The following is a 27,372-nucleotide window of genomic DNA, read 5'->3' as shown; positions in this document are numbered from 1 at the left end:
GAAAAGGAAGCCCGAAGCCTGGAATGCAATCCCTCAGCTAAAAGCTACAGCTATTAAAAACGAAAAAGTCAAGGGAAAAATCTCCCTCCCTCCAGGAACCTAGACTATGAAGTATGGATTTTTCAGGAGGTAATTATGCGGCTTTATGTTTTTTTAAAAAATGGATAAAAATCGGGTTTATGTTTCATACAACTGAAAAATGTTGGATTTATTTTGGTTTGTTGTTTTGCTTCGCTCTAATAGTATCTACGTGACAAATGTTTCTATGGTGATAAAACTTTCAGAGTTTTTTGCAGTGGTGTGAATACCAAAGCAGTTTGTTGTTGGGCACGGTAGGCTCATTTTGGGGTGCTGGACTGCAGAACCCATCCAAAACCTACCAGTACGGGATACCTCCCACCTCCTCCCCACACTCCCTCAACCTCCCGCTCCGCAAAAATGTGATTTTAATCATTCATGGCTGGAGTGTGGGATCATTACTGAGGTAACCCAAAGTTTAGCAAGAAATAGTAAAAACAAGAGAAGTTATGCTATTATGAGTCTCAAAGAATCTCAAATAGAAGCTGACGATGATACTGTTTTTTCAACTTTGGTGAAGAATTTGTCCAATATAACGGGCTCCTTCTTTTTTAAAAGCATCTTGTAGAAATCAATTAATCGCTGGTACTGAATTTACTGTGTGCAGGGCACTGTACTAAGCACTTGAGAGCCTATAATAGAGTAGCAAGCAGTATTGTTTACTATGTGTCCAGCCCTGCAGTAGATACAATCTAATCCCCATCCCAAAGAGTGTTCCCACTCTAAGAGGGAGGGGAAACAGATATTTCATCCCCATTGTACAGATGAAAAAACTGAGGCATAGAGAAGTAAAGTGACTTGCCAAAGGCCTCACATCAGGCATGTGATAGAGGTGGTCTGGCATTCAACTCTCGAGACTCCCAGGCTTGTGCACTTTCCACCGGGCCACTTTCCTCCTACCCACCTCTGAGTACTTGTGATCTTCGCAATCAATCAATCATATTTATTGAGTGCTTACTATGTGCCGAAAACTGAATTAAGCGCTTGGGACAGTACAATACAACAGAATTAGCTGACACTTTCCCCGCACATAACGAGCTTACTCGTTATGTACAGTCATCTTCAAACTTAAATTGAATTTGAGTGCTTATTGTGTGCAGAGCACTGTATTAAGCACTTAGAAGAGTACAGGAAAACAGTAAACAGACACATTCCCTGCCTACAAAAAGCTTGCAGTCTAAAGGACAAGCAAACTTGTTTATTGGTTCGTTTGTTTTCTTGAAAATTGATGAGAGACTTTTTAACCTGAAGATTTTAGCTAGTGGTGGAAAAAGCAGAGTCCTTTTATCTGTTTGGGCATTTTGAAGTGATGCATAGAGAGGCAGTGTGGCTCAGTGAAAAGAGCCCGGGCTTTGGAGTCAGAGGTCATGGGTCCAAATCCTGGCTCTGCCAATTGTCAGCTGTGTGACTTTGGGCAAGTCACTTAACTTCTCTGTGCCTCAGTTACCTCATCTGTAAAATGGGGATTAAGACTCTGAGCCCCCCGTGGGACAACCTGATCACCTTGTAACCTCCCCAGTGCTTAAAACAGTGCTTTGCACATAGTAAGCGCTTAATAAATGCCATCATCATTATTGACGAAGCTTGATGGCATCCCTCTGAATGAGAAATGATTAACTCCTTGACATCTGCACTGTTTTTTTTTTTAATAGTCTCCCCAGTTCAGGAATTTCTTTGGTCAGTAGCATTGGGTCTCTTCAAGGGCTTAAAGTCCTAACACAAACTGTGGGTAGAGTTCTCTCCAACAGCCATTAATGTTGACTGTTTATTATCAATCTCCATGTGTATGTGTGTGTGTGTGTGTGTGTATGCAAACACTCACACGCATGCATTTGGGATATAGCAATGATTTTCCTGAATATTGTGGTCATTTGTGGAGTATATCACCAAACAATACAGACTGAATTACTGAGGGACTGTTTCATGGGGTAGCTGTAGGCCGAGGGTGAGGCATCAAACAATCCAAGCTGAATTCATGAGAGGATGGCTGTAACCTGGGAAGAGGCATAAAACAATACAGGCCGAAACCCTGATGTGGTTTGACAATGTGATACACTTGTATTTGGCAGGTATTATATGAAGCTCCGGGGTAGATACAAGGTAATCAGGTTGGACACAGTTACCTCATCTGTAAAATGGGGATTAAGCTTGTGAGTCCCATGTGGGACATGGACTGTAACCAACCTGATTACCTTGCATCTACCCCAGCACTTAATACAGTGCCTGGCACATAGTAAACACTTAACAAATACCATTAAAAAAAATTAATTCAGCTCGCCATACAGCAGCTGTATGCTCATTCTCCGACAACTACTCTCCACCCCACTTCAATGCCTTATTAAAGGCACATCTCCTCCAGGAGGTCTTCCCTGACTTAGCTCCCCTTTTCTCTGCTTCCCCTCCCCTCCCCATTGCCCGACTCCCTCCCTCTGCCCTACCCCCTCCCTGCTCCACAGCACTTGTGTATATATGTACATATTTATTATCCTATTTATTTAATTAATGATGCATATATATCGATAATTCTATTTATTTATATTGATGCTATTGATGCCTGTCTTACTTGTTTTGCTGTCTGTCTCCCCACTTCTAGACTGTGAGCCCATTGTTGGGTAGGGATTGTCTCTATCTGTTGCTGAATTGTGCTTGGTACAGCGCCACCCAGTAATCGTTCAATAAATATGACTGAATGAATGAATAGTAAGTGCTCAATAAATACGATTGAACGATTGAATGAATGAGTTCTCCTCAAATGTACAGATGCATCAATTCAATCATTCAATCAGCATTCCCACACTTTGTTCTTGGTGACCCTGTTCTCGCCTCCCAGTGTCCTTCAATCAGCAACAGTGTCAATCAGCAACATTGAGGAAACGGCTCAAATCCTCATCCTGGGATAACTCTGGGATCCAGAGTTTTTAAAAACAAAAATGTAGTTTGACTTGAATTGATTCAGCTATCCCTCCAACTGTTTGCTCCCTTGGTGATTCTCCCTGTATCCAAAATTACTGTTGAGAATTTTCCTATCTTCAAGATGTGGGTGTTTGAGATTTCTTGGGAGGCAGCAGAAAAACCAAGAGAAATCAATCAATCATATTTACTGAGTGCTTACTGTGTGCAGAACACTTTACTAAGTGCTTGGGAGAGTACAACATAACCGAGTTGGTAGACATGTTCCTTGCCCACAGTGAGTTTACACTCTAGAAGCAAGACAGACATTAAAATGAATTACGGCTATGGTCATAAGTGTGGGGCTGAGGGCGGGGTGAATAAATGGGACACAGAAGGGAGAGTGAGTAGGGGAAATGAGGACTTGGTTGGGGGAAGCCCCTTTGTGGTGATATGATTTTACAGGAAATTAATCAGGCAGCATAATCGGGCTCACAGAGTCCAGTTCCACATTGCGACATTATCAGATAAAGAATCCAAGCTGTGTAGGTGGGACTAGAAAAATTTCAGTCCTTTCCTCCACTCTCTCTCACTCCTGGATGCCTATTTTTCTTGCTCCTGTGCCAGATCCTACTTTAGTTTCTGCAGTTATTCCACTGCTTCCAAATGCCCTTCCCAATAAAAGAACACATATTATCTTTGGATGGCTCATAAGAGAAGATTCTCCTATGCTTTCAACTGCAATAGCCACATTTGGGGGAGCTATCACCTCTTTATCTGGGTCTCCCATCGCTGAGTGGGCCTTTCGCAGCTGCTTTGTTACTCTACGCAAGTTTTGATCTCCTCACCTGAAAACGTGCTTTAGAATGTCTTTGCATGGCTTTTTTGAAGTTTTACCCTCTGTGGTGGTCCTAGATCAGCTTGCTTTACACAGCTGCCACCCCCTCCACGTCCCCCCGTTTCCCGTGGTCATTCATGTTCTGCAGATTGTATAGAGGAATGAGTCAGCTCAGTTCTTTGATTTTACATGCCTCAGTGCACCTCAGTGGCATTGGTTCTGACCATTTAAATCTGCCACGCTGATGAAACTGCTCAGGAGGCCCTGTCTCACCACCATGAAGAAAGTTTTTTTTAGTTTTAGTGGTATTCATTCAGCTCTTACTATGTGCCAGGCAATGTACTAAGCGCTGGGGTAGATCTAAGATGATCGTCTTGGACACAGTTCCTGTCTCAAATGGGGCTCACGGTCTTCATCTTTATTTTACACAGGAGGTAACTGAGGCAAAGAGAAGTGAACTGACTTGCCCAAGGTCACACAGCTGATAAGTGGTGGAGCCAGGATTAGAACCCACAACCTTCGACTCCCAGGCCCATGCTCTCTCAACTAGGCCTCGCAGAGAGTTGGAGATAACCGTGACTCTAGAGACCTTCCTTTTGGTCTGGAGCTTGAAGCCCCTACACTCTGATAATCGCCCAGAGGATGTGCTGACCACTTGGTTTGTTTTTCTATTTGTGGACGTGGGTGCTGTTGGACAGTGAGCTACCCAGCTGGAGTATTCAGGCACAGACTCAGCTCTGTTCTGGGTCACTGAGAGAATCTTTGACTGTGAGGAGGGTTGTCCTGATACAGGCTGGGGAGTTCACCCCCTCCCGTGGCTTCAGCTGCTGCTGTGGGTAGCTCCCAGATCTCTCTCATCAACTCCAGCCCCTCTTGTCTTACAAACTCCCGTTTAATTCAGCCTCTGGAAAATCTCCTTCTTGGTGACCCGATGGTACCTCAATTTCAGTTTGGCAAAATCTGCTCTCGTTTCCTCTTTTTTTATAGTATTTGTTCAGCACTCACTATGTATCAGGCACCGTACTAAGCTCTGGGATGGATATAAACTATACAAAGTTCATGTTCCACATGGGGCTCACAGTGTTATAGATGAGGTTTAATCATCTATTAAACCAATTTAATAGATCAATTTATAGATGAGGTTACTGAGGCCCAGAAAAGTAAAGTCACTTGCCTAAGATCAGACGACTGACAAGTGACAGAGCCTGGATTAGAACTCAAGTTCTCTGATGTCCAGGCCCATGCTTTTTCCACTAGGCCACAATGCTTCCCATTTAAACCCACCACTATTTATTTTCCCATCCTTTTCAACACTGGATTACTGCGTCAGCCTCCTTTCTGACCTCCCAACCTCCTGCCTCTCCCCACTTCAGTCCATACTTCACTCTGCTGCCTGGATTATCTTTCTACAGAAACGTTCAGAAAATGTCACCCCCACCACACACCTCAAAAATCTCCAGTGGTTGCCTATCAACCTCCGTATCAAAACAACAACAACAAAAAACTCCTCACAATTGGCTTCAAAGCTCTCCATCTCCTTGCCCCTTCTTACCTCATCTCTCTTCTCTCCTTATAGATTCCAGCCCTCACATTCCACTCCTCTGATGCTAACCTGTTCACTGTGTCTCAATCTCACCTGTCTCGCCACCGACCACTGGCCCACATCCTACCTCTGGCCTGGAATGCCCTCCCTCCTCAAATCCACCAAATGATTACTCTTCCCTCCCCTCAAAGCCCTACTCCTCCTCAAAGCACACCTCCTCCAAGAGGCCTTCCCCTTCTCCTTCGCCTCAGCTCCCCCTCCCTTCCATGTCACCTTGACTTGTTCCCTTCACCTTGACTTGTTCCCTTTGCTCTCCCCTGCCCCACCCCACAGCACTTAGGTATATATGTATATATTTATAATTCTATTTATTTATATTGATGCCTGTCGACTTGCTGTGATGTCAGTCTAGAAGGGGTGAGACAAAGCCTGTTGTAGGCAGAAATTGTCTCTCTTTAATGTTGTACTGTACTTTCCAAGCACTTAGTACAGTGCTCCACACTCAGTAAGTGCTCAACAAATATGATTGAATGAATGAATAAACACTGCTATCATTTGCTCTCTCCCAGAAGCTGGTGTCATTTTCCAGGCCTCTGTGGAGTCTTTCACCTTTGATATCAGTCTGTCTCTAAATTCAGTGGATCTAATTGAGTGTCTACTTGGTTCAGTCCACTGTACTAGGTGCCTGGGAAATATAGGATAAAGAAATGATATAATAATAATAATAATAATAATAATAATGACATTTATTAAGCGCTATGTGCAAAGCACTGTTCTAAGCACTGGGGAGTTTACAAGGTGATCAGGTTGTCCCATGGCAGGCTCACAGTCTTAATCCCCATTTTACAGATGAGGTAACTGAGGCTCAGAGAAGTTAAGTGATTTGCCCAAAGTCACACAGCTGACAAGTGGCGGAGCCAGGATTTGAACCAATGACCTCTGACTCCCAAGCCCGTGCTCTATCCACTGACCCATGCTGCTTCCCCCAATGCTTCCTGACTATAAGAGTGTAAAAAACAGAAACCCTCCCTTGACCCGACAGTGGCCTCCTGTTTTCACTCCATCTGTCTCTTACCATTCCTCTTCAAACTCCTTGAGTGAGTTGCTTATAACTGCTTTCTCAAGTTCTGCTCTTCCAATTCTCTCCTTGACTCTCTCCAATCTGGCATCCGTCTCCTTCACTCCACAGAAACTACCCTCCCAAAGGTCACCAATGGCCTCATTCTCATCAAATCCAATGGCCTCTACTCCATCCTCATCCTCCTTGACCTCATGGCTCCTTTCGACACTGTTGATCACCCCCTTCTCCTCAAAACATTATCCAACTTCGGCTTCAATGACACTGTTCTCTCCTGGTTCTCCTCTTCAGCCGTTCATTCTAAGTCTCTTTGGTGGGCTCCTCCTCTGCCTCCCACGTCTTAACTGTGGGTGTCCCTCAAAGTTCAGTTCTGGATCCCTTGCTATTCTCCATCTACACCCACTCTCTTGGAGAACTCATTTGCTCCTACGGCTTCAACTACCTCCTCTATGTGGATGAATTCCTACATTCTAATAATAATAATAATTAATAATTATGGTCTTTGTTAAGTGCTTCCTGCTTTACAGACTGGTCTGTCCATCTGCTGTCTCCCCCCACTCTGCCACATCATCTAGGGCCATGTTCCATGGTGGCTTTTGAAACGTCTTTTTCTATCTTCCCTATCCAGGGTTCCCTCATTTCACCTTCACTTTGGGGTCTTCTCCAGTCATCTACTTTTCTCCCTTGTCCCATCCAGTGGGGCAGGAAGCTGTTTCTTATAAAAATAATAACACTGTATTTAAGCACTTATTTTCTAAGCACTGGTGTAGATCCAAAATCATCACATTGGACACAGTCCCTGTCCCATGTGGCGCTCACAGTTTAGGTCCGAGGGAGATGAATGAGGATTTAATCCCCATTTTACAGATGAAGAAACTGAGGCACTGAGAAACAAAGTGACTTGCCCAAGGTCACACAGCAGTCAAGTGGTGGAGCAGAATTAGAAATTAGGTCCTCTGACTCCCAGGCTTGGGTTCTTCCTACTAGGCCACGCTGCTTATCATAGCAGTGGAATGAGACACCAGGCCCACGGACCTAATGCTTAGCAGAAAACAGGTGGGCCTTAAGGAACAAGGCAGTTGGGCCTTTCCCAATAAAGTCTTGTAATAGGAATATTTTTACTCTCAATGGTGAGGGAGAGACTGTGCTCCTGAGTGAGGGGCCAAGGGGACAAAGGGCTACATCATGTGGAGGAGGCCTTTCCCCCCTGTGCCACTCAAAATGCCATCCTCACCTACCTTGGCACCTGCAGCCCAGGGAACATAGAGTCCCCTGGGATGCTCTGTAATAATAATAATGATAATAATAATAATAACAAGTATGGTACTTAAGTGCTTAATTTGTGCCAAGCACTATACTAAGCGCTGGGGTAAATAGAGTTTCATCAGGTTGGACACAGTCCCTGTCTCACATGGGTCTCACACTCTTATCTCCATTTTATGGATGAGGTAACTGAGGCACAGGGTACTTAAGTGACTTGCCCAAGGTCACACAGCAGACATGTGGCGGACCAGGGATTAGAACCAGGTCCTTTTGACTCCCAAGCCTGTGCTCTACCCATTCATTCATTCACTCAATCATATTTAGCGCTTACTGTGTGCAGAGCACTGTACTAAGCGCTTGGGAGAGTACAATGTAACAGAGTTGGTAAACATCTTCCCTGCCCATAACGGGCAGCCATCTCAGTCATGCCGTAGCACATACATTAGGAGCTAGTAAAGATTCGTGGAGTCCTCCTTCATGGTAGGCATCTCCTTTTTTCTTTGGAGGCTAGGGTCCCTTGGGAGTCCTGGCCATGGAGGAGGGGACTTTGGGAGTGTCCTGGCTGGCCCTGCTGGGAGGACTTCATTCTGCTGCCCAGATCATTTCTCTACAAAAGCTTTCAGGCTATGCTTCCCCACTACTCAAGAAACTCCAGCGGTTGCCCATCCATTTCCACATCAAAAGAAACTCCTCTCCATCGGCTTTAAAGCACTCCACCACCTTGCCCCCTCCTACTTCACCTCACTACACTTCTGATACAGCCCAGCCCACACACTTTGCTCTTTGAGTGCTAACCTTCTCGCTGTGCCTCAATCTGGTCTATCTCGCTGCCGACCTCTAACCCACGTTCTGCCCCTGGCCTGGAATGCCCTCTCTCCTCATATCCAACAGACAATTACTCTCTCTACCTGCAAAGCCTTATTGAAGGCACATCTCCTTCAAGAGGCCTTCCCTGACTAAGCCCTTCTTTCCTCTTCTCCCACTCTTTTCTGTGTCACCCTGACTTGCTCCCTTTATTCATCCCCTTTCTAGCCCCACATCACTTATGCACGTTTCTGTAAACTATATACTTATATTAATGTCTGCCTCCCCCTCTAGACAGTAAGCTCGTTGTGGGCAGGGAAAGGGTCTGTTTGCTGTCATACTGTACCCTCCCAAGTGCTTACTACAGTGCTTATGCTGGAAGTGGGGTTGTGGTGGGGGAGGTGAATAAAGGGGGAGAGTCAGGGCAACCCAGAAGGGAGAGGGAGATGAGGAAAAGTGGGGCTCAGTCTGGGAAGGCCTCTTGGAGATGTGCCTTCAACAAGGCCTTGATAAAGGGGGTGGGGGGAATTAACTGTCTGTCAGATTTGAGGAGAGGAGAGAGGGCATTCCAGGCCAGAGGTGGGATATGGGTTCAGGGGTCGGAGTCGAGACAGGTGAGATCTAGGCACAGTGAGAAGGTTAGCACTAGAGGTGCAAAGTGTGTAGGCTGGGTTGTAAAAGGAGAGAGGTGAGGTAGGAGGGAGTAAGGTGATGGAGTGCTTTAAAGCCAATGGTGAGGAGTTTTTGTTTGATACATGGGTAGATGAGCTACTACTCGAGTTTTTTTTTTGGCGGGGGGGTGACATGTCCTGAACATTTTTGTAGAAAAATGATCCGGGCAGCAGAGCGAAGTATGGACTGGAGTGCAGAGAGATAGGAGGCTGGTAAATCAGCAAGGAGGCTGATGCAGTAATCCAGGCAGAATAAGATGGGTGATTGTATTAACATGGTAGTAGATTAGACGGAGAGGAAAGGGCGGATTTTAGTGACACTGTGAAGATGAGACCGATAGGATTTGGTGATGGATTGAATATGTGGGTTGAATGATAGAAAGAAGTCAAGGATAAATCCAAGGGTATGGACTTGTGAGAAAGGAAGGATGGTGGTGCCAACTCCAGTGATGGAAAAGTCAGGTGGAGGACAGGGTTTGGGTGGGAAGATAAGGAGCTCTGTTTTGGACATGTTAAGTTTGAAGTGATGAGAGGACATCCAAGTAGAGTTGTCTTGAAGGCAGGAGGAGATGTGAGACTGGAGAGAAGGAGAGAGATCAGGGGAGAAGATGTAGATTTGGGTATCACCTGCATAGAGATGGTAATTGAAGCCATTTGAACTGCATTCAGGAGTTCGTTTCTGAGAGAGAATCCTTACTTCCTTTACCCTTAATAATGACAGTATTTGTCAAGCATAAGGCCTGTCTTAAATGCTGGGGTAATACACAGAATCTGTCCCTCCTTGGGCTCCCAGGCCTAAGTAGGAGGGAAAACATGCATTTGCAGATGAGGAAACTGAAGCCCAGAGAAGGTTACACAGCAGGCAAGTGGCGGAGCCGGGATTAGAACCCAGATCCTCTAACTCCCAGGCCTCTGCAAGGCCACAGAGAAGGTATGCAGTCTTGCAGTCATAGATTCTGACCATAGTAGGGAAGTTTACTAAAGGGAGGCTTGGGGAACCCACTGTTGAGTCTGACACTCTGAGTGACTTAGTAAGGGTTTGTCAGGGAGAGGGAGGAAGGACTTTTCCAAATTAGAGCAAAAACCAAGAGCTAAACAAAAAACAAAAAACAAAAATCAACAACAGTGACAACCGCACAATATAGGCAGTTGTCCTTTCCTCAGCTGGGAATAGAAGGCACATTAGAACAGGGCACATGCATACAAGCAAGCTTATTTCAGGGGTCAGCATAGCTCAGCTGGGTTCCCAGCAACTTGTCTGACCGCCAAGACACTCTCTGGTCAGCTTCCACAACCCCGCACGTGATTTTGCAAAAACAGGGTGCGGTCAACCTTTTTTTTTTCCTTCTGTTTTTTTGTGGTATTTGCTAAGCACTTACTATGTCCCAGGCAGTGTTCTAAACCCTGAGGTGGATACAAGGTAATCACGCTGGACACAGCCTGCGTCCCATGTAGGGCTCACAGTCTTAATTTCCGTTTTACAGATGAGGTACCTGAGGCATAGAGAAGTGAAGTAACTTACCCAAGGTCACATAGCAGACAGATGGCAGAGCTGGGGTACTTCCAGGCCCATACTCTCTCCACTAGGCCACTCTGCTTCCTTATCTGGGAGCCATAAATCCTCGCCAGGTGTTCTGATATAGACACATCCTACTAGTGATGCCGTACTTTCTTCTGCACCTCACCAGCTAGGAGTGAGGGAGCCCAGAAGCTCCCCTTTCTTTTTTTTAATGGCATTTATTAAGCACTTACTATGTGCCAAGCACTGTTCTAAGCACTGGGATGGGCCAGTGGAAAGAGAATGCTTTGGCTTACACTATTCTTGAGTATTCTTGTGTCCAGTGTTCAGATTCTCGGCAATCTCAAGGGGTTCAGAAATGAAGGTGCCAGCTACAGGCAGTGAAAGCTAGGAAAAACAAAAAGTCAATTTAAGATATGGGCCTAAGATTTTCTCTGCATTATTATTAATAGTATTAGTATTATTAATTATTATTAAGAATGGTATTTAGCAAGTGCTCTCTATATACCAAGCAGTGTGTTAAGGGTTGGGATAGATACAAGATGATCAAATTGGAAAACATTCTCTCTCCCACATGGGGCTCACAGTCGGGGGAGAACTGGCATTTAATCCCCATTTTTCAGACGGGGAAGCCGAGGGCGTACAGAAGTTAAGTGACTTCTGACAGAGTAGTCAGCTGGAGGAGTTGGGATTAGAACGCAGGTATCCTGGTTCCCAGTCCTGTGCTCAGGATGAGGTGGGGACTCAAGATCACCCATTACCTCTTCCCAGTGCAGGGATCCAGACAGTAAAAGAAAAAAGAACCAAGAAACTCGTGTCCTTTTGACTCCTAGTCCAGTATCGGAGTGCAGTATCCCTTACAAACTTGTCCCACCGGCTGTTCCAGCTACTTGTGAATGTTTTTCATCTGCTTCCTTCATTAAACTGTAAGCTCCTTGAAGGCAGAGATTGAATCTTTTGCCTGGATATATTCTCCCAAGCATTTATTACGGCACGCCATGGCAGGAGCTACATAAATTGACTAAATAAACACTAATCTGCTGGAGCTCAGTAATTATTATTATTATTGTATTTGTTAAGCACTTACTATGTGCTGAGCAGTGTTGTAAGCACTGGGGTAGACACAAGATAATCAGGTTGTCCCACGTAGGGCTCACAGTTTTAATCCCCATTTTACAGGTGAGGCAACTGAGGCACAGAAAAGTTAAGTGGCTTGTTCAAGGTCACACAGCAGACAAGTGGTGGAGCCAGGATTAAACTCATGTTCTCTGACTCCCAAACCCATGCTCTTTCCACTAAGAAATATCTATTATTCTATTTATTTATATTGATGTCTGTTTACTTGTTTTGATGTCTGTCTCCCCCTCCTTCTAGATTGGAAGCCCGGTGTGGGCACAGATTGTCGCTGTTGCTGAATTACTTTTCAAGCGCTTAGTACAGGGCTCCACACACAGTAAGCACTCAATAAATACGACAATGAATGAATGAACGAACAACAATCACATTTGCAGAAATTGAATTTATCATCTTTTAAACTACTATTCTTCAAACTTAATGTAAAAGAAAAGTAATCTTGCACTACTTTAAGGAAGACAAATACCGGAGTAAATCTAGCATGCTCACTGTGGGCCGGGAATGTGTCTGTTATTTTGTTCTTTTCCAAGCACTCAGAACAGGGCTCTGCATTCAGTAAGCACTCAGGAAATATGATGGATTGATCTGTTAGAACAACCCATTTTACCTCTTTTTACCTTTGCCCATTAACGTTCTAACAAACTATGTGACATCGGTTTCCATCCCGTCAGTCTTCACTCCATAAAAGAAGTTCCTGCTTTAACCAGGAACAAAAACTAAAGGCAAAAGTGTAAATCCTCTCTGTATTAATAATAATAATAATGATGGCATTTGTTATGCGCTTACTATTGGTCCTTTTTCTCTTTCCACCTCCACATCCTGGGCCCAGGATTCTCCAAGACGACATCAGAGGTAAATCGCAGTGGGGCAAGAATGATCTCTAATTCAAAAGCTGTCTAGCTTAATCTGTTAATGAGAACATGTGTCAGCGCGGAGCTGACTGGATTTTACTCCAGGACCTGAAATAATCACGAAGCTTGGATTGTGAAATGAAAGCAGGGAGAGTATGGAGTGCCATAGTCTGTGTTTGTCCAGGACTGAGGCCCAGATCCAGGCACCAAATTAAAGAGTGGGAGTGTGTGGAAGTGTAAGCTCCTTGAGGGCAGGATGCATATATACGAGCTCTAGTGTATTCTACCAAGTACCTAGCACAGTGCTCCTCTCCAATCCCCCTATCCCTTGCCACCCTCTTCGATTCTCCCTACATTCCCTGCAGTAATGAGATGAAATCTCTCACCCTCTCTGTAAATCTACCCTCTCCAATTTAGCTTCTGACGCCTCATTCATTCAGATCTTTTTAAAACACTCACCTCTTCCTTCTTGCCTTCTGGACTGCCATCTTCAACTGTTCACTTTCCAACGGCTTCTTCCCCACTGCTTTCAAACGTAGACCTCGGTGAGCTTCTCAGGGATTGTCTCTATTTGTTGCTGAATTTTACTTTCCAAGTGCTTAGTACAGTGCTCTGCACACAGTAAGTGCTCAATAAATAAGATTTAAAGAATGAATGAATATCTTGCCCCTGACCCCTTTCCCATTTCCCCTGGCCTGGGAATTCCCTACCGTTCCATTTACACCAGACCATGACTCTCCCCACCTTCAAAGCATTCACATCCCCTCCAAGAGGCATTTCCAGATTAAGTCCTCTTTCCCCCCAGCTCACTTTCCCTGTTGTATCATCTCTGCACTTGTACCGGTGACCTTTGGCATTTGGTATTTGCTCTATCCTCAACCCCCTAGTACTGAGGTACATATCTTTGTTAAATATTAAAAATTATGTATTTGTTTACATTAAGGGATGCCTCGCCTTCTAGACTGTAAGCTCATTATGGGCAGGGAAAGTGTTTGCTAAATCTGTTGTATTCTCCCAAGTGTTTAGTGCAGTGCTCTGCACATAGCGCTCAGTAAATACTATTGATTAATAGTTCAACCAATCAATCATATTTATTGAGCGCTTATTGTGTGCAGAGCACTGTACTAAGCACTTGGGAACTACAGGTTGGCAACATATAGAGACAGTCCCTACCCAACAGTGGGCTCACAGTGTAAAAGGGGGAGACAGAGAACAAAACCAAACATACTAACAAAATAAAATAAATAGAATAGATATGTACAAGTAAAATAAATAAATAAATAAATAAATAGAGTAATAAATATGTACAAACATATATCTTGTCTTGCCCATCCCAGACCGTGGCCCTAACTTCTCCCACATCCAGTCAGAGCTGAGCCCACTTTTGGGTAGGGACTGTCTCTATATGTTGCCAATTTGGACTTCCCAAGCGCTTAGTACAGTGCTCTGCACACAGTAAGCACTCAATAAATACGATTGATTGATTCCTCACCACAGGGATGCTTCTCATATCCTCGAATGCAAGCCCCCGGCTCACGTGGGACAACCTGATTACCGTGTATCCTCCCAGCGCTTAGAACAGTGCTTTGAACTTAGTAAGCGCTTAATAAATGCCGTCATTATTATTATTATTATTGTTATATACAGGCTGATGAGATTTTATTCATATGTCTCAACTCTTTGCATATATACAGGTGCATAACTATTATCCATAGTGATGGATAATAATGGTATTTAAGTGCTTACTGAGCACTAAGCAGTGTAGTGAAGCAGCGTGGCTTAGTGGAAAGAGTGTGGGCTTGGGAGTCAGAGGAAGCGGGTTCTGACTCAGCCACGGGTCAGCTGTGTGACCTTGGGCAGGCCGCTTAACTTCCCTGGGCCTCAGTTCCCACCTCTGTCAAATGGGGATGAAGACTACCAAGCGGTTAGTACAGTGCTCTGCACACAGTAAGCGCTCAATAAATACTATTGATTGATTGACTGATTGTGAGCCCCACGTGGGGCAGCCTGATGACCTCGTGTCCACCCCATCATTCCTTCATGCGATCGTATTTATTGAGCGCTTGCTGCGGGCAGAACACTGTACTGGGCGCTTGGGGAGTAAAATTTGGTAATAAAGAGGGACAATCCCTGGCCACAACGGGTTTGCGGTCTGGTGGAGGGGTGGCCGGGGAGGTCTGGACCCCCGGGGGCGTCACCCCAATCAATCAATCAATCAATCAATCGTATTTATTGAGCGCTTACTATGTGCAGAGCACTGTACTAAGCGCTTGGGAAGTACAAATTGGCATCACATAGAGACAGTCCCTACCCAACAGTGGGCTCACAGTCTAAAAGGGGAAGACAGAGAACAGAACCAAACATACCAACAAAACAAAATAAGTAGGATAGAAATGTACAAGTAAAATAAATAAATAAATAGAGTAATAAATATGTACAACCATATATACATATATACAGGTGCTGTGGGGAAGGGAAGGAGGTAAGACGGGGGGATGGAGAGGGGGACGAGGGGGAGAGGAAAGAAGGGGCTCAGTCTGGGAAGGCCTCCTGGAGGAGGTGAGCTCTCAGCAGGGCCTTGAAGGGAGGAAGAGAGCTAGCTTGGCGGATGGGCAGAGGGAGGGCATTCCAGGCCCGGGGGATGAAACGCCCCCCGCATCTAAGGGGGTCCTGCCCGGCCCAGCTGGGGACTAGACCGAAGGCTTTGGGCCCTACTCGGGACCCCCCAAGCCCCCAGGCCTTCGGCCCCCCAGGGCTTTGGGGGGGCTGTGTATTGGGGGGATCGGGGTGGCTCTGGGGCAGGCCCCGCCCCATTCCGCCCGGCCCTCCTCCTGGGCTGGGCGCTGCGCGGGCCGGGCCGTAGCGGGCGGCGGGCCTCAGTTTCCCCCCCGGGCGGGCGGCGATGGAGGCGGAGGAGCCCGAATTGCGGAGGGGGCTGACGGGGGGCGCACCCCCGGCCGCGGACAAGCCGGCAGGTAGCGGGGGGCCGGAGGACGACGACGACGAGGAGGACCAGAAAGTCAGGCCGGGGCCATGGAGACGGGGGAGGGGGTGGGGAGGGGGGCAAGGGATGCCAGGGGGGCGCGGGCAGGGTTAACGGTCCATGCCTGGGCCTCGGGGGAGGTTAACGGTTGCCAATGCGGGGAGGGGGTGGATGGGGAGCCCCCCGTGGGCCGGAACCAAGCCGAAAAGCATGGCGAAGAGGCAGGAGGCAGCCGGAGGGACCAGGGGGCCTGGGCCAGGTAGAAGGGGCCGGGGGCGGCCGCATCCCCCCGCCAAACTTTCCCTCCTTGCCCCTCGACCCTCCCTTTTCTCAGTTGCCCCCCCCCCCCTCCATCCAGGAAGTCTTTCTCGATTTACTCCTCCCACTCGAGCTCACTTCCTCCCCCCCACGGCTCACCAACCTTGGGGTTTATGAATCCGGGGAGCCCCACGCAAAATCTCTTTATTCACTTATCGTTCCGTGGCTATTAATCAATCGACCGTATTTAGTGAGCCTGGGAGAGTATGATGTGACCGTAGGCACGTTTGATTTTGTTGATGTGTGTTGTTTCGTTGTCTGTCTCCCCCTGCTAGACTGTGAGCCCGCTATTGGGTACGGACCGCCTTTATATGTTACCAACTTGTACTTCCCAAGCGCTTAGTACAGTGCTCTGCACACGGTAAGCGCTCAATAAATACGATTGAATGAATGAATTTCCTGCCCACAAAGGTCCTTGCAGTTGAGAGGGGTAAATATTCAGTAAATAGTATTGATGATGATGAATACTGGCCCCTGGCATGTCCGTCTGCCCCTCTAGACTGTAAGTTTGTTACGGGCAGGGAATGCCCCTGTTATGTTATTATCGTACCCTCCCAAGCATGTAGCACAGGGCTGTGCACCCAATAAGTGCTCAATAAATACAAGTGACTGACCTCCTAGGGGAGACCTTACTTCCAGGATGGTCAGACTGGAAGGTCTGATGAGGTGGGCAGAGCCCCTGCATTCATATTCTTTCTCATTCATTTTCTTTCTCTGTCTCTCTGTGTCTCCTTCTCTCTCCACTAAATGTCTGGTTACTTTTCCCGGCTGTTTTGACCTTTTTTTTAAAAGGGTATTTGTTAAGCACTTACTATGTGCCAGGCACTGTCCTAAATGTTGGGGTAGATACAAGATAACCAGGTTGGACACAGTCTGTGTCCCAAATGCGAGCTCACAGTTTTAGTTTCCATTTTACAGTTGAGATAACTGAGCCACAGAGAAGTTTTAGCATCTTACCCAAGGTCACACAGCAGGAGCTGGGGTTAGAGCCCAGGCCCTTCTGACTCCCTCTAGGCCACTCTGCTGCTCTCAACTTTCTCTTAACCCTCATCCCATTGTTTCCTGTACTCTGGGCAACATCTGCCTCCAACCCTTGGGGTAACAGGTTTATGGGGAAGTCACCATAGAAAACTGAAAATGAGGGCCTTGTCTGTACAAAGCCTAACAGGGATTAATCTTTGGGCAGCAGACTGTGTCAGGGGAATCAGACAGGCTGATTCTGAATAATTGCCAAGCATTGGAATGATTAAGCAGTTGCAGAAGTACAGTGAGAGAGAGGAGGAGGAGAGGGGGAGAGATGGCAGGAGAGGGAGGGAGGAGAGAAGAGGTGGGACTTCAGAGGTCAAAGGTCAGAGATCATTTATTATTTCAGATCTGGTTCCTTTCCCTCTATGACAAGGGGAAAAAGGACTGGGAAATATATCTGCGTCTTGGCTGGCAGATGGGATCTGGTTTGGGGATCTGGTTGATCTCACTTGCATATCAGCACTTAGAACAGTGCTTGGCACATAGTAAGTGCTTAACAAATACCATAATAATAATAATAATAATAATAATGTACAATACCTTTGCTTTCCGTAAAACTATGGGTGAGACCCACTAGAAGCTTCGTGCAAGCCATATGCGTCTCTGTTTTTCCGACGTAAGAAAAGAGTTCACCTACCTCAACCTTGCCCCGTAAGGATGACAAGACAGAGAGCACAGACCTTCATTTCAAACATGACACTATGGCTGATGAGATTTTATTCATATGTCTCAACTCAATGTGCCACCAGGTCTCTATTTCACACTACACATTAAGAATGTCTTTATGTCCATTAGTGCGTTTGCTTCCTGTAGGGCCTGATGCTGCTTCTGAATCTTCCTCTTAGTCCCCTGATCTTCAGGAAGAGTTTATCTGCTGCTTCCCACACACAAGCTGACCTCTTTGCTCTGGTCATTTCCTCAGGGTCTTTCCAGTCTCAAAATTCATTGAGATGGCTTCACCGTGACTTTAGAACATTTCTTCTGTCTTCTCTCGTTGCAGGCTCCCCGTTTCAGCTCACCATGCAGCTTCCTCTGTAATGACCCAGACCTCACAGTGAAAGTGTTGAGTTTTTTCCATTGCAGAGCTAAGGGGAGTGGAAACTCTCCTTCCTAAACTGGTGCTGCTAGGGGAGAAGCAGCAGGGTACAGTGGATAGACCACGGGCCTGGGAATCATAAAGTCATGGGTTCTAATCCCGACTCCACCACTTGACTGCGTTTTGACCTTGGGCAATCCACTTCATTTCTCTGGGCCTCAGTGACCTCTTCTGTAAAGTGGGGGTTGAGACTGTGAGCCCCATGTGGGCAGAGACTGTGTCCAACCCAATTTGCTTGTATCCACCCCAGCTTCTTGTCCAGTGCCTGACACATAGCGCTTAAAAAATGCCGTAATTGTTATCATTACTACTGCTACATCACTGCACAAGGCAGACAAACATCAAAGATGATCATGGGGATGATTTAGAGTTGTTAAAGATTGTTTAGAGCCTGGAGTAATGCTCAGCACTTGCCCTTGAGCCTACAGACAGGAACGTTCTTTACATCCGTCCGTCCACTTGCCAGGGAGAGATTCTAGTGAATTCCTGCAGAATCACTGAGAAAGGATTTCATTTAATTTACTCTTTGCATAATTCTTGAGGATAGGCTAGTGAGGGGAAAAAATGTGAGCTGGTAAGTCTTTGGGTACTACCCAAGGAAAGTTCTTCAATGTTTGCAATCAAGGGACTTGACCAGGCTAGCCCAAAACTTGTGAAATAATTCCTCAGCAGGTCTGAAGGAAACAGACCTTCAAGATATCATACCCATAACCGAAGAGTTGCATCACCAATACTTAGTGCTGTCAATGAAGTCTGCTACTTAGGCAGTACATGGCTCAAGAGTGTGTGGAGAGGCAGAGAAGTAGAATAAAAGTGGCCATCATAATTTTTGATGCACATAGACAGTGTGGCAACAATGGGGCATCAGGCTGCATACCAAGTGAAAGGTCTGCAAGCCTGTATCGTGTCCTTCCCTGTACGTGGCTGGGAGACTCTACTGCGGAAGGAACACCTGGTTTCTTCAGCAGTTTCACTAGCATCACCTATCAGCACTGAGTTGTTAGGCAAAATTTCCTGAGAAGCAGCATGGCTAGAGCACGGGCCTCGGAGTCAGAAGGTCATGCATTCTAATCCTGACTCTGTCACTTGTCTGCTGTGTGACCTTGGGCAAGTTGCTTCACTTTTCTCTGCCTCAGTTACCTCATCTGGAAAATGGGGATTGAGGCTGTGAGCCCCACGAGGGACAGGGACTGTGTCCAACCTGATTTGCTCGTATCCACTCCGGCACCTAGTACAGTGACTGTCATGTAGTAAACGCTTAACAAATACCACAGTTATTATTATGATTGTCCTATGCCTGCAAGATTACCAACTTGTCACAAATCACCGATTCATCAGGCTTAGCTGTTAACCTTGTCCTGCAGCCAAGGGTTGAGAGAATATGATCTTTCTCATCTGGAGCCTGATTTTGGTAGGGCAGTTCTCTTCTAATTACATGAACACTCATTCTAAGATGTACAGTGATGAAGATGATGATGGTAGTTGTTAAATGCTTACTATGTGCCAAGCACTGTTCTAAGCACTGGGGTAGATGCAAGGTAATCAGGTTGTCCCACTGGGGCTCCCAGTCTTCATCCCCATTTTACAGATGAGGTAACTGAGGCACAGAGAACTTAAGTGACTTGCCCAAAGTCACATAGCTGACAAGTGTCAGAGTTGGGATTAGAACCCACGACCTCTGACTCCAAAGCCCGTGCTCCTTCCACTAAGCCACGCTGCTTCTCATATATGAGGTTGAATCAGGAAATAGGAGAATGGGGCTAATATCACATACTCTGGGTAACCTAGGAGAATTTGTTCATTTGTGTTTTCCAGCTAGCAGCCGCCTGTCCCAAAACCAGGCTATTGGCATTGGTGTTGGGGTAGTCCTCATTTTGATTGTGGCGATTACCCTGGGAGTGACTTTAGGAGGTAAAGGAGGTAAGTGACATACTGACCCACTTCCTCATGTCCCTGGCATCATTCTGGTCCCACCCTTCTCCATCTCTCCCCTTGTGGCAGCTGGATCAGTAAGGATTCTCCCAATAGCCCACGCCGTAGATCCCGCCCACATCCCCTTTCCATTCAGACCCATAGCGGGGCAGGGGTTTGTAGCCACACCCAGAAATCTAAGTCCTTACAGGCCCAAGTGCCCCCACCCCTGCCCCCGGGCCTCAATTCCCCTTCTCAGACCCTCTGTTCTCTCAGGGGTATGCAAGGGGGGGTGGATTCCTCCCCCACCTCCCATTGACATTTGCCGCCTGAGAAGCCTCAGGTATGGAACTAAGCTGGTACAGGCTGATAAGAACTTGGCCGAGGCACCACATATTGCAGGAAGGGCAAAGGGGCCTAAATATGGGTAAGAGGAAGATGGGAAGCAGCTGTTATTCCTGGGGTTGGGGATTGGGGGCTGGGCCGGAAGGACAGAGGCTGGAGCAGGAAGGCTATGGAGCAGAAAAAACTTTGGGAGTGAGGAGGGGGTGGGAGCAGGAAAAGCCATGTGTGATGCTGCTCGCCCCCCCCCCCCCCCCCCGCCCCCCGCAACACCCCCTACCCCTCCCAACATACATACACTCAGGGCAGTTTAGGGGAAGTGATTGAGGCTGTACTGGGGGAGGGGGAGGCTGGCGGGGGCAAACAGGAACCCCCAACCATCAGCTCCAAGACTCTCCACCAGTTCCCTCCATCTCACCCTTCAGCTCTCGTCACCCATTCCTCCCGGCTCTCACTCTTCATTCCTTCACTCCGTATTTATTTATATTAATGTGTGTTTCCCCCCTCTAGACTGTAAGCTCACTGTGGACAGAGAACGTGTCTACCAACTCCGTTATATCGTACTCTCCCAAGCCCTCAGTACTGTGCTCTGCACTGTAAATAAATAGCTCAATAAATACCATTGACTTGATTGCAGCCTCCTTCTAACTGTATCTCACTTTCTAGTCTCTTGCCCATATCCCTTTGCTCTTGCTGTTCCCTGAGCCTGGAACTTTTTCATCTCCAAATCCACCAAACTTCAGCTCTCCCCATCTCTACAGCCCTCCTGATATCCATCTCCTCTAAGAAGCCCTTCCTGATTCTTCCCAACACCCTGTGGACTTTATACCTCTCCTCAGTATGCATGCTCATGGATGCATTTTTAATCATTTTTGCCTTTCATTTGTATGTTTATTGGTACAGTTAATTGTCTCATACTACTTCCTCCTCTATCTTTGTTCTTCCTTTGGTTTTCACTAACCATAAATAATTTTTTTCTTGTCACCCTTATTAGATGTCTGGACCTTGAGGGCAAGGAACAAGTGTCTCGAAACTGTTGCCCTCTCCCAGGTTCTTAGTAAAGTGCCAGGCAGTAGGGTGTGGAAGTAGGTTTAGGGCCGAGGCATCTGGGGTGTTGAAGCAAACAGGGAAGGCTTCCCTTCCAGGGAAGGGTTTTTTGGTTTTTTTTTTTAAGGAGGGCTTTAAAGATGGGAAGAACTGGGTATGGTGGTTTTGTACAGGGGAGGAGTAGGAAACTGGGGGGACAATGTGAGCAAGAGATTATTAGTGGGAAAGATGAGAGTCAGGACTACCTGACCCCTCAAACCACCATGAATCGATGGGTTTGAGGTTCAAGTATCTGAACAACAGTGAATCACAATTCAGAGGTCATGGGTTCAAATCCTGGCTCCACCACTTGTCAGCTGTGTGACTTTGGGCAAGTCATGCCTCAATTGCCTCATCTGTGAGCCCCCTGTGGGACAACCTGATCACCTTGTAACCTCCCCGGCCTTTAGAATGGTGCTTGGCACATAGTAAGCGCTTAATAAATGCCATTATTATTATTAATTCATTTTTCTCAACCTGACCTGTCTACACACTGCTGAACGGATTGATTTGAGTTTCCTTTGCAGTAAAGTGTTCCGGTGGTCAGGAACAGGAAAGAAAAGGGCTTAGGATGAGGCCCCGTGATCAGCCTCTGAAGCATCGAGAGCCAATTGTTATTTTTGAGAGTGTTGGATCACACTGCCATGCATGTCTTTTACTGGTGACTTCATTACACCCTCAGAAGCTCAGCAGTTTACCTGGGCTGAGAGTTGGTGTGTGGCTTCTGTTTTCTTCAGCCTGATTGTCAGACTGCAGCTCCATGCCGCACCTGTGTCACTAGAGCACAGTCACCCCCACAGAGCAGTTCCCAAACCACACCACGTGGAGAAACCAGAACCTGCTTCCCTGAGGACTGGTATGAAGACTCTTCCCATGTGTTTGAGGGAGTCAGGCCCCCTCCTCCCCTCAGTCTCTCCCTGTGTGTCACTGTCTTTGTTTCAGGTGAGAAAAACCTGGCTACACCAAGCCCAGACACAGATATGAGTCTTCCTTCAACTCCAGGTAAAGCTGAGTGTCTTCCAGACTGGATGGCAGTATACGACATGTGCTTCATACTTTCTACTGAAACCAAAGATTGGATGGCGAGCAAGGCAACCTGTGAGAACAAAAGGGCGACTCTCGCCATAATAACCAGACAACAACTGGTAAGGAGACTGGCTCAGTTCGCTTTGCTCATTGACTTGGTGTTGTGATGTTTTGATCTCTGGGGGAGTATTACACCAGCAACAGAGATTTCCTTCCAGTGTTCAAAGGACAGTATGGTGATTTTTGGCTTTACTTCCTGACCAATGCCCATTCCTTGTAGGGGCTTGGTTGAGGTTGCGGCCCTGCCCTCCCTCCTTTCTGCTTCACACGCCCTTCCCCTTCTTTGAAGATGTTTGAAAGCTTCCCTGACCCCTTCCCCCAACCCCTCCTCAACTCTCATTAGTGGGTTTCTTATAACTATTTTTTAAAAAATGTTTCTCTATAACTATCCAGCTGCAGTGCACCCCTGCCCCCGTGCCCCCAAATCTGTGTTCCTGGGGCTGCCCCACCCCACACCAAAACTGGCAACCCCCAGTCCCCCATCCTGGCTTCCTTATTTTATAACTGATCTCACGGCCACCCCTATCGGCCCCCTGGCTTACGGTCTGTTTCCCCGTTGGCCAGAGCCGAGGTTCCTGGATGGGACCCTCCCCTTGCCCACCACAGTTCAGCCCCCAGCCTGTGGTATTGGGGGTCCTGGAACAGGAGCTGTGGGTCAGGGATGGGCCACAGTGATGATGGTGGAACCAGGTAAGAAGAATAAAACTGCATCAAGGGGTTTTTGTGCACGGGCACCCGGGGTTGGGGGAGTTTAGAGGAGACTGAACGAGGAGCATGAGGGAGCTGTGGGGAAAGAGAGTTATGGCAACTGAGCTGGTGAGACAAAGAAAGAAGCAGCAGAAAGTCATAATGATGATAATAATAATAGTGATGGTATTTGTTAAGCACTTATTATGTGCCAAGCACTGTTGCAAGCACTGGGGTAGATACAAGGTAATCAGGTTGTCCTATGTGGGGCTCATAGTCTTAATCCCCATTTTATAGATGAGGTAACTGAGGCACAGAAAATTGAAGTGACTTGCCCCAAAGTCACACAGCTGATAAGTGGTGAAGCTGGGATTAGAACCCACGACCAAGCCACGCTGCTTCTGTTAAGTCATGGATGGAGCTGGTTATGGGCAGCAGACTTGTTTGGCTTGAGGGGTCGGTGGGGGAGGGCGGGGGACCAGGGGCAGGAAGATGGGGGCAGAGAGAGAGGGTCATGGATGAACCAGGTACAATGGGTGGGTGAGTTTGGGCTGCTATTTTAGGTAGGGAAGCACTCCAGGCTGGTGCGGAAACTCCCCCAGTCTCTGCCACCAAGGTCATTCGAGATCATGGACTCCAGGCCAGTTGCCATTCCCTCTTCCACGTCCCCTCCAATGATCAAGGTATTCATGGCGCAGCGTGACCACCCTGTCCTTCCTGACCATGCTGACTCTTTCCCTGATCCTGCTTGTGGCCCGTATTCCGGGTCTTTCCATCTGTGCTCCACGGTGCTTTCCAGCCTAAATCTCTGTGGATGAGCAATAGCTTCCTTACACCCCACTGGATTAGCTCCAATTCCCAGCCCTGTGTGTGTTTAGGTGTGTGCATGCGCGTTTGTGCAGGTTGAGGTGCTCTGGGTAGGAGGACTTGGAGAATATTCATCAGATGTGACATTGATGGGGGTGTCAGAGAGACAGGCTTTTTTTCTCCACCACTCATTCTTCTGTCCATTGTTTCTGTCTCCCATTCACTCTTAGCTCTGTCTCATTCTCAATTTTGAACCCCCCCGCCCTCGCTCAGCCCCCTTTGTCCTCCCCTCATTCTGGGCCTTCCTCATATCCCTCTGCTCCTGCACCTTGGACCCCCATATCTGAACCACAGGCTTCTACTCTCATTCAACTAGCCATGTCATGCCTAGTCATAGCCATTAACCACAGTCCAGCCTCGGTCCACCACAGAGAGCAGGTGGGAGCAGCTCAGGAGCTGAGATGAGGGGACAGAACATGGATTGAATGTAGAGACAGGGCCCGGAGAGAAATGGTGGGATTATGGAACTGTCTGTGCTTGGTCTCAGGACATCCTGAAGAAAAACGTGAGCAGTTCCGACTACTGGATTGGACTGAAAAAGGATGGCACAGGCTGGGTTTGGGTTGATGACTCAGCATTCAACAATGAGTGAGTTTGAAGACTTGTTGTGCCTTCCCACAACTGAGGCACTGGGCCTCCCTCCCCTCAGGGACCCCAGCCTCATTACTGCACACCAACTGGCGGTTACCCTGAGTGTGTGGTGGGTTGGGGGCTGCTCTCCACACCTAGAGCTGGCATATTCCTGGCATGCAGAGATGGCCTCCATTTGTGGCCTTTCTTAGTGAAATGTTGTATGAAATCGCCATCCAGAGAACCGACCAATTAGGGTAGTGAATCTGCCCGCTAGCCCACAGTCAGAGCTGTCAGAGACAAGGGGAGAATTATTCCCTCAGACTCCAAACTCTGGGATAAAACTTGGGATCCTGCCCCCTGGGAGTCGAGCCGGGCCGTGTCTCAGGTTTGGGAGCGGTCCGGACCTTCATCGCACAGATGTCGGTGTGCATGCGCTTCAGGCTGGGAAGAGGATGGGATTTCTGGGTTGGGTCTGTGGGGCGGGGACTGGAGACTTCGCAATAGCTGGAGTCCACCCAGAATTTGAAGTCAGGGTGATATGAGAAGGCTGAGCCCTCTGTTCTGTGGGCCTAGGGCTTCAATCCACGCAACCCTGGGTCCATTTTGGATCACCTCAATGCCAAAAAGGGGAGTGTGAAGGGAGCCCTGGATCTCTCTTGGCCCTACTTCCGCAGAGGAGAAGGGTGTCCACTGTCCACTGACCTGTACTGACTTAAGTGCTTACTACAGTGCTCTGCACACAGTAAGCGCTCAATAAATGCGATTGAATGAAGGACTGATGGTGTGCTCTGTTCCAGGTTCAACATCCGGGGAGCTGGGGACTGTGCCTACTTGGATTCCAACAGCGTTAACAGTGCCGGATGCAGCCAGCCCAGAAGGTGGATTTGTTCCAAGCCACCTCAGAGTTCCTCAGGCTAAGAAAATGTGCCATCACGGGACTCACATGTTAAATGTTGTGCAAAGATGGTTTTGTGAAGTGACGTAACTCCCACCTCCTTAGCTCCTGGAGATTGTTTCAGGTCACAGTGAGGCCCTGCTGACTTAACTCTTATGTCTCTTGCCACAGAGCGTCAGCAGGACTTCTCCCTCCCCCCTCCGTGTGGAGGCCCATGGTGTTTGTGACTTCTTTCACTTTTCCCCTCCCCACCCTGCTCCAAATGCTCCTCCTGACTACCCCTCAGGCCCCCCTGCCCCTCCTGGAAGTGCAGATTTTGCAGACGGGGGAGGCTGCCCCAGCTGTCTGCATTTCTGACTCTTGCTCTTCCTCTCCTTCTGAAGCCCGATGGGCCTGTGGCTGCCTACACCTAGGGGGCTGGGCCAGGGTTTAGGGCTGCCGGGTCAGTGACAAACCCACTGGTGAAAGATCCTCTGGGCTGTTTATACGATCAAAGAGTGGCAGACATACCAGTAGGCCTTGAACGGTGCTAATGAATGACGTTGACAACCTCCCACATAAGCTAGAGGTGAGTTGCAAACCTTCCCAGCCAGAACCGGAAAGGGCAGCACCTGGATTCTGCTACCTTGGGGCACAAAAGAAGCTGCAAACACTTTAAGCAACTCATCGGTAGCTTTTGGCCGAGATGAGGAACCAAGTATCGAACCCAAATTAAATCCACAAGTCTTCCTCAACCTGGAGACGTATTGGGAAATATCCATGTGTCACAGTGGATAGCAAAAACAAGATGGAGGAACGGGACCATTCGCTCCCAAATTGGTCTTATTCCTCCCGGGCAGGGACACTGACTAGTTGGAGGCAGCTTGGCAGGGCAGGTGGCTGGAGAAGGCCTTCTGGCACCCCTGAAACCCACGAATGGGACACGTGTTTTCCTGGGGTGGCAGATTGACAAGGTTGAGGAGCCGGTGAGGGGCCTCAAGTATGGCGGCTCTCGTCCATGGAGCGGAAGTGCCCTCTCCTCCATTAGAAGAAGACAAGACCGGCTTGCTTCAAGGGCATAATAAACACATTCCCTTACTGGGCCTGAGTCCGGGAGACACCTGGAAATTAATGCAGGCACAGCCAGTACAGGGGTAGGGTGGCAAACCGAGGAAGAGTATGCCCAAATTCAATTCAGGGTTAAGAGTATTTGCCTGGGGGACTGTACACTTGTTATATTAATTGGAATATATGTAAATGCAATTAGAAATAAAATTGTGTGATATCCCCTCATATTTGAGAATAACATTACTGAGAGCATCATTTTCTTTCTGGATGGAAGAATGGTGTTTGACTCACTTCACTTCCATATCTCTCAGCCACATTCCCATCTTTTCAGCTCTCACCTCTATCTCACCAGCCCTAGCTTCCTCTCAATCAATCAGTGGCAATCATTGAGTAGCTGGGGTTTATAATTGTCTGCTACATCACCCTGCATTTCCTTCTGCCTTCAGACGTCCTCCACTTATACCACAAACACAACAGATTTAAAGTCTAGCTCCTCCTCTTCTTTCCTATTACCAAACGTCCTTTCAACTTTCCAGCTTGTAAACCTGGTGTAATCCTTGATTCCTCAATGCCTTTTAATGCTTACATTCCGTTCATCCATTCAATCGTATTTATTGAGCGCTAACTGTTCAGAGCACTAAACTAAGTGCTTGGAGAGTATAATACAACAGTAAACAGTCACATTCCCTGCCCGCAGCGAGCTTACAGTCTAGAGTGAGGGAGGCAGACATCAATGCAAATAAATGAAATTACATTTAAGTACATAAGCGCAGAGGGACTGGGGGAA

General features: G+C 47.4%; 1 protein-coding gene across 5 annotated transcripts; it reads left to right on the top strand.

The window, feature by feature from the left end:
* Window positions 1-26,820, top strand: LOC119939192 (C-type lectin domain family 2 member B-like). 5 transcript variants are annotated; one of them, XM_038759022.1, is made up of 6 exons: window positions 1-129; window positions 12,647-12,669; window positions 19,907-20,011; window positions 22,373-22,575; window positions 24,558-24,658; window positions 25,441-26,820. In XM_038759022.1, the coding sequence occupies exons 1-6, from the start codon at window positions 107-109 to the stop codon at window positions 25,559-25,561; spliced, it is 576 nt and encodes a 191-aa protein (XP_038614950.1). In that variant the 5' UTR covers window positions 1-106; the 3' UTR covers window positions 25,562-26,820. The 5 variants fall into 5 exon arrangements, with proteins under 5 accessions (XP_038614950.1, XP_038614951.1, XP_038614952.1 ...); XM_038759023.1 differs by lacking the exon at window positions 12,647-12,669; XM_038759024.1 differs by lacking the exons at window positions 1-129; window positions 12,647-12,669 and adding an exon at window positions 15,510-15,643 and having other exon boundaries at window positions 22,433-22,575.
* The last annotated feature ends 552 nt before the right edge of the window (window positions 26,821-27,372 follow it).

This window comes from Tachyglossus aculeatus, chromosome 17 (genome assembly GCF_015852505.1).
Source record: "Tachyglossus aculeatus isolate mTacAcu1 chromosome 17, mTacAcu1.pri, whole genome shotgun sequence".
NCBI lineage: Eukaryota > Metazoa > Chordata > Mammalia > Monotremata > Tachyglossidae > Tachyglossus > Tachyglossus aculeatus.
Note: the sequence above shows the minus strand (reverse complement) of the source record. Positions and strands in the feature narration are given on the sequence as shown.

Coding starts and splice junctions, on each gene's coding strand:
- LOC119939192 (XM_038759020.1), top strand. CDS start 15,571: ATGGAGGCGGAGGAGCCCGAATTGCGGAGGGGGCTGACGGGGGGCGCA. Junction 22,576..24,557: donor TAATAACCAGACAACAACTG/GTAAGGAGACTG, acceptor GCTTGGTCTCAG/GACATCCTGAAGAAAAACGT. Junction 24,659..25,440: donor GACTCAGCATTCAACAATGA/GTGAGTTTGAAG, acceptor GCTCTGTTCCAG/GTTCAACATCCGGGGAGCTG.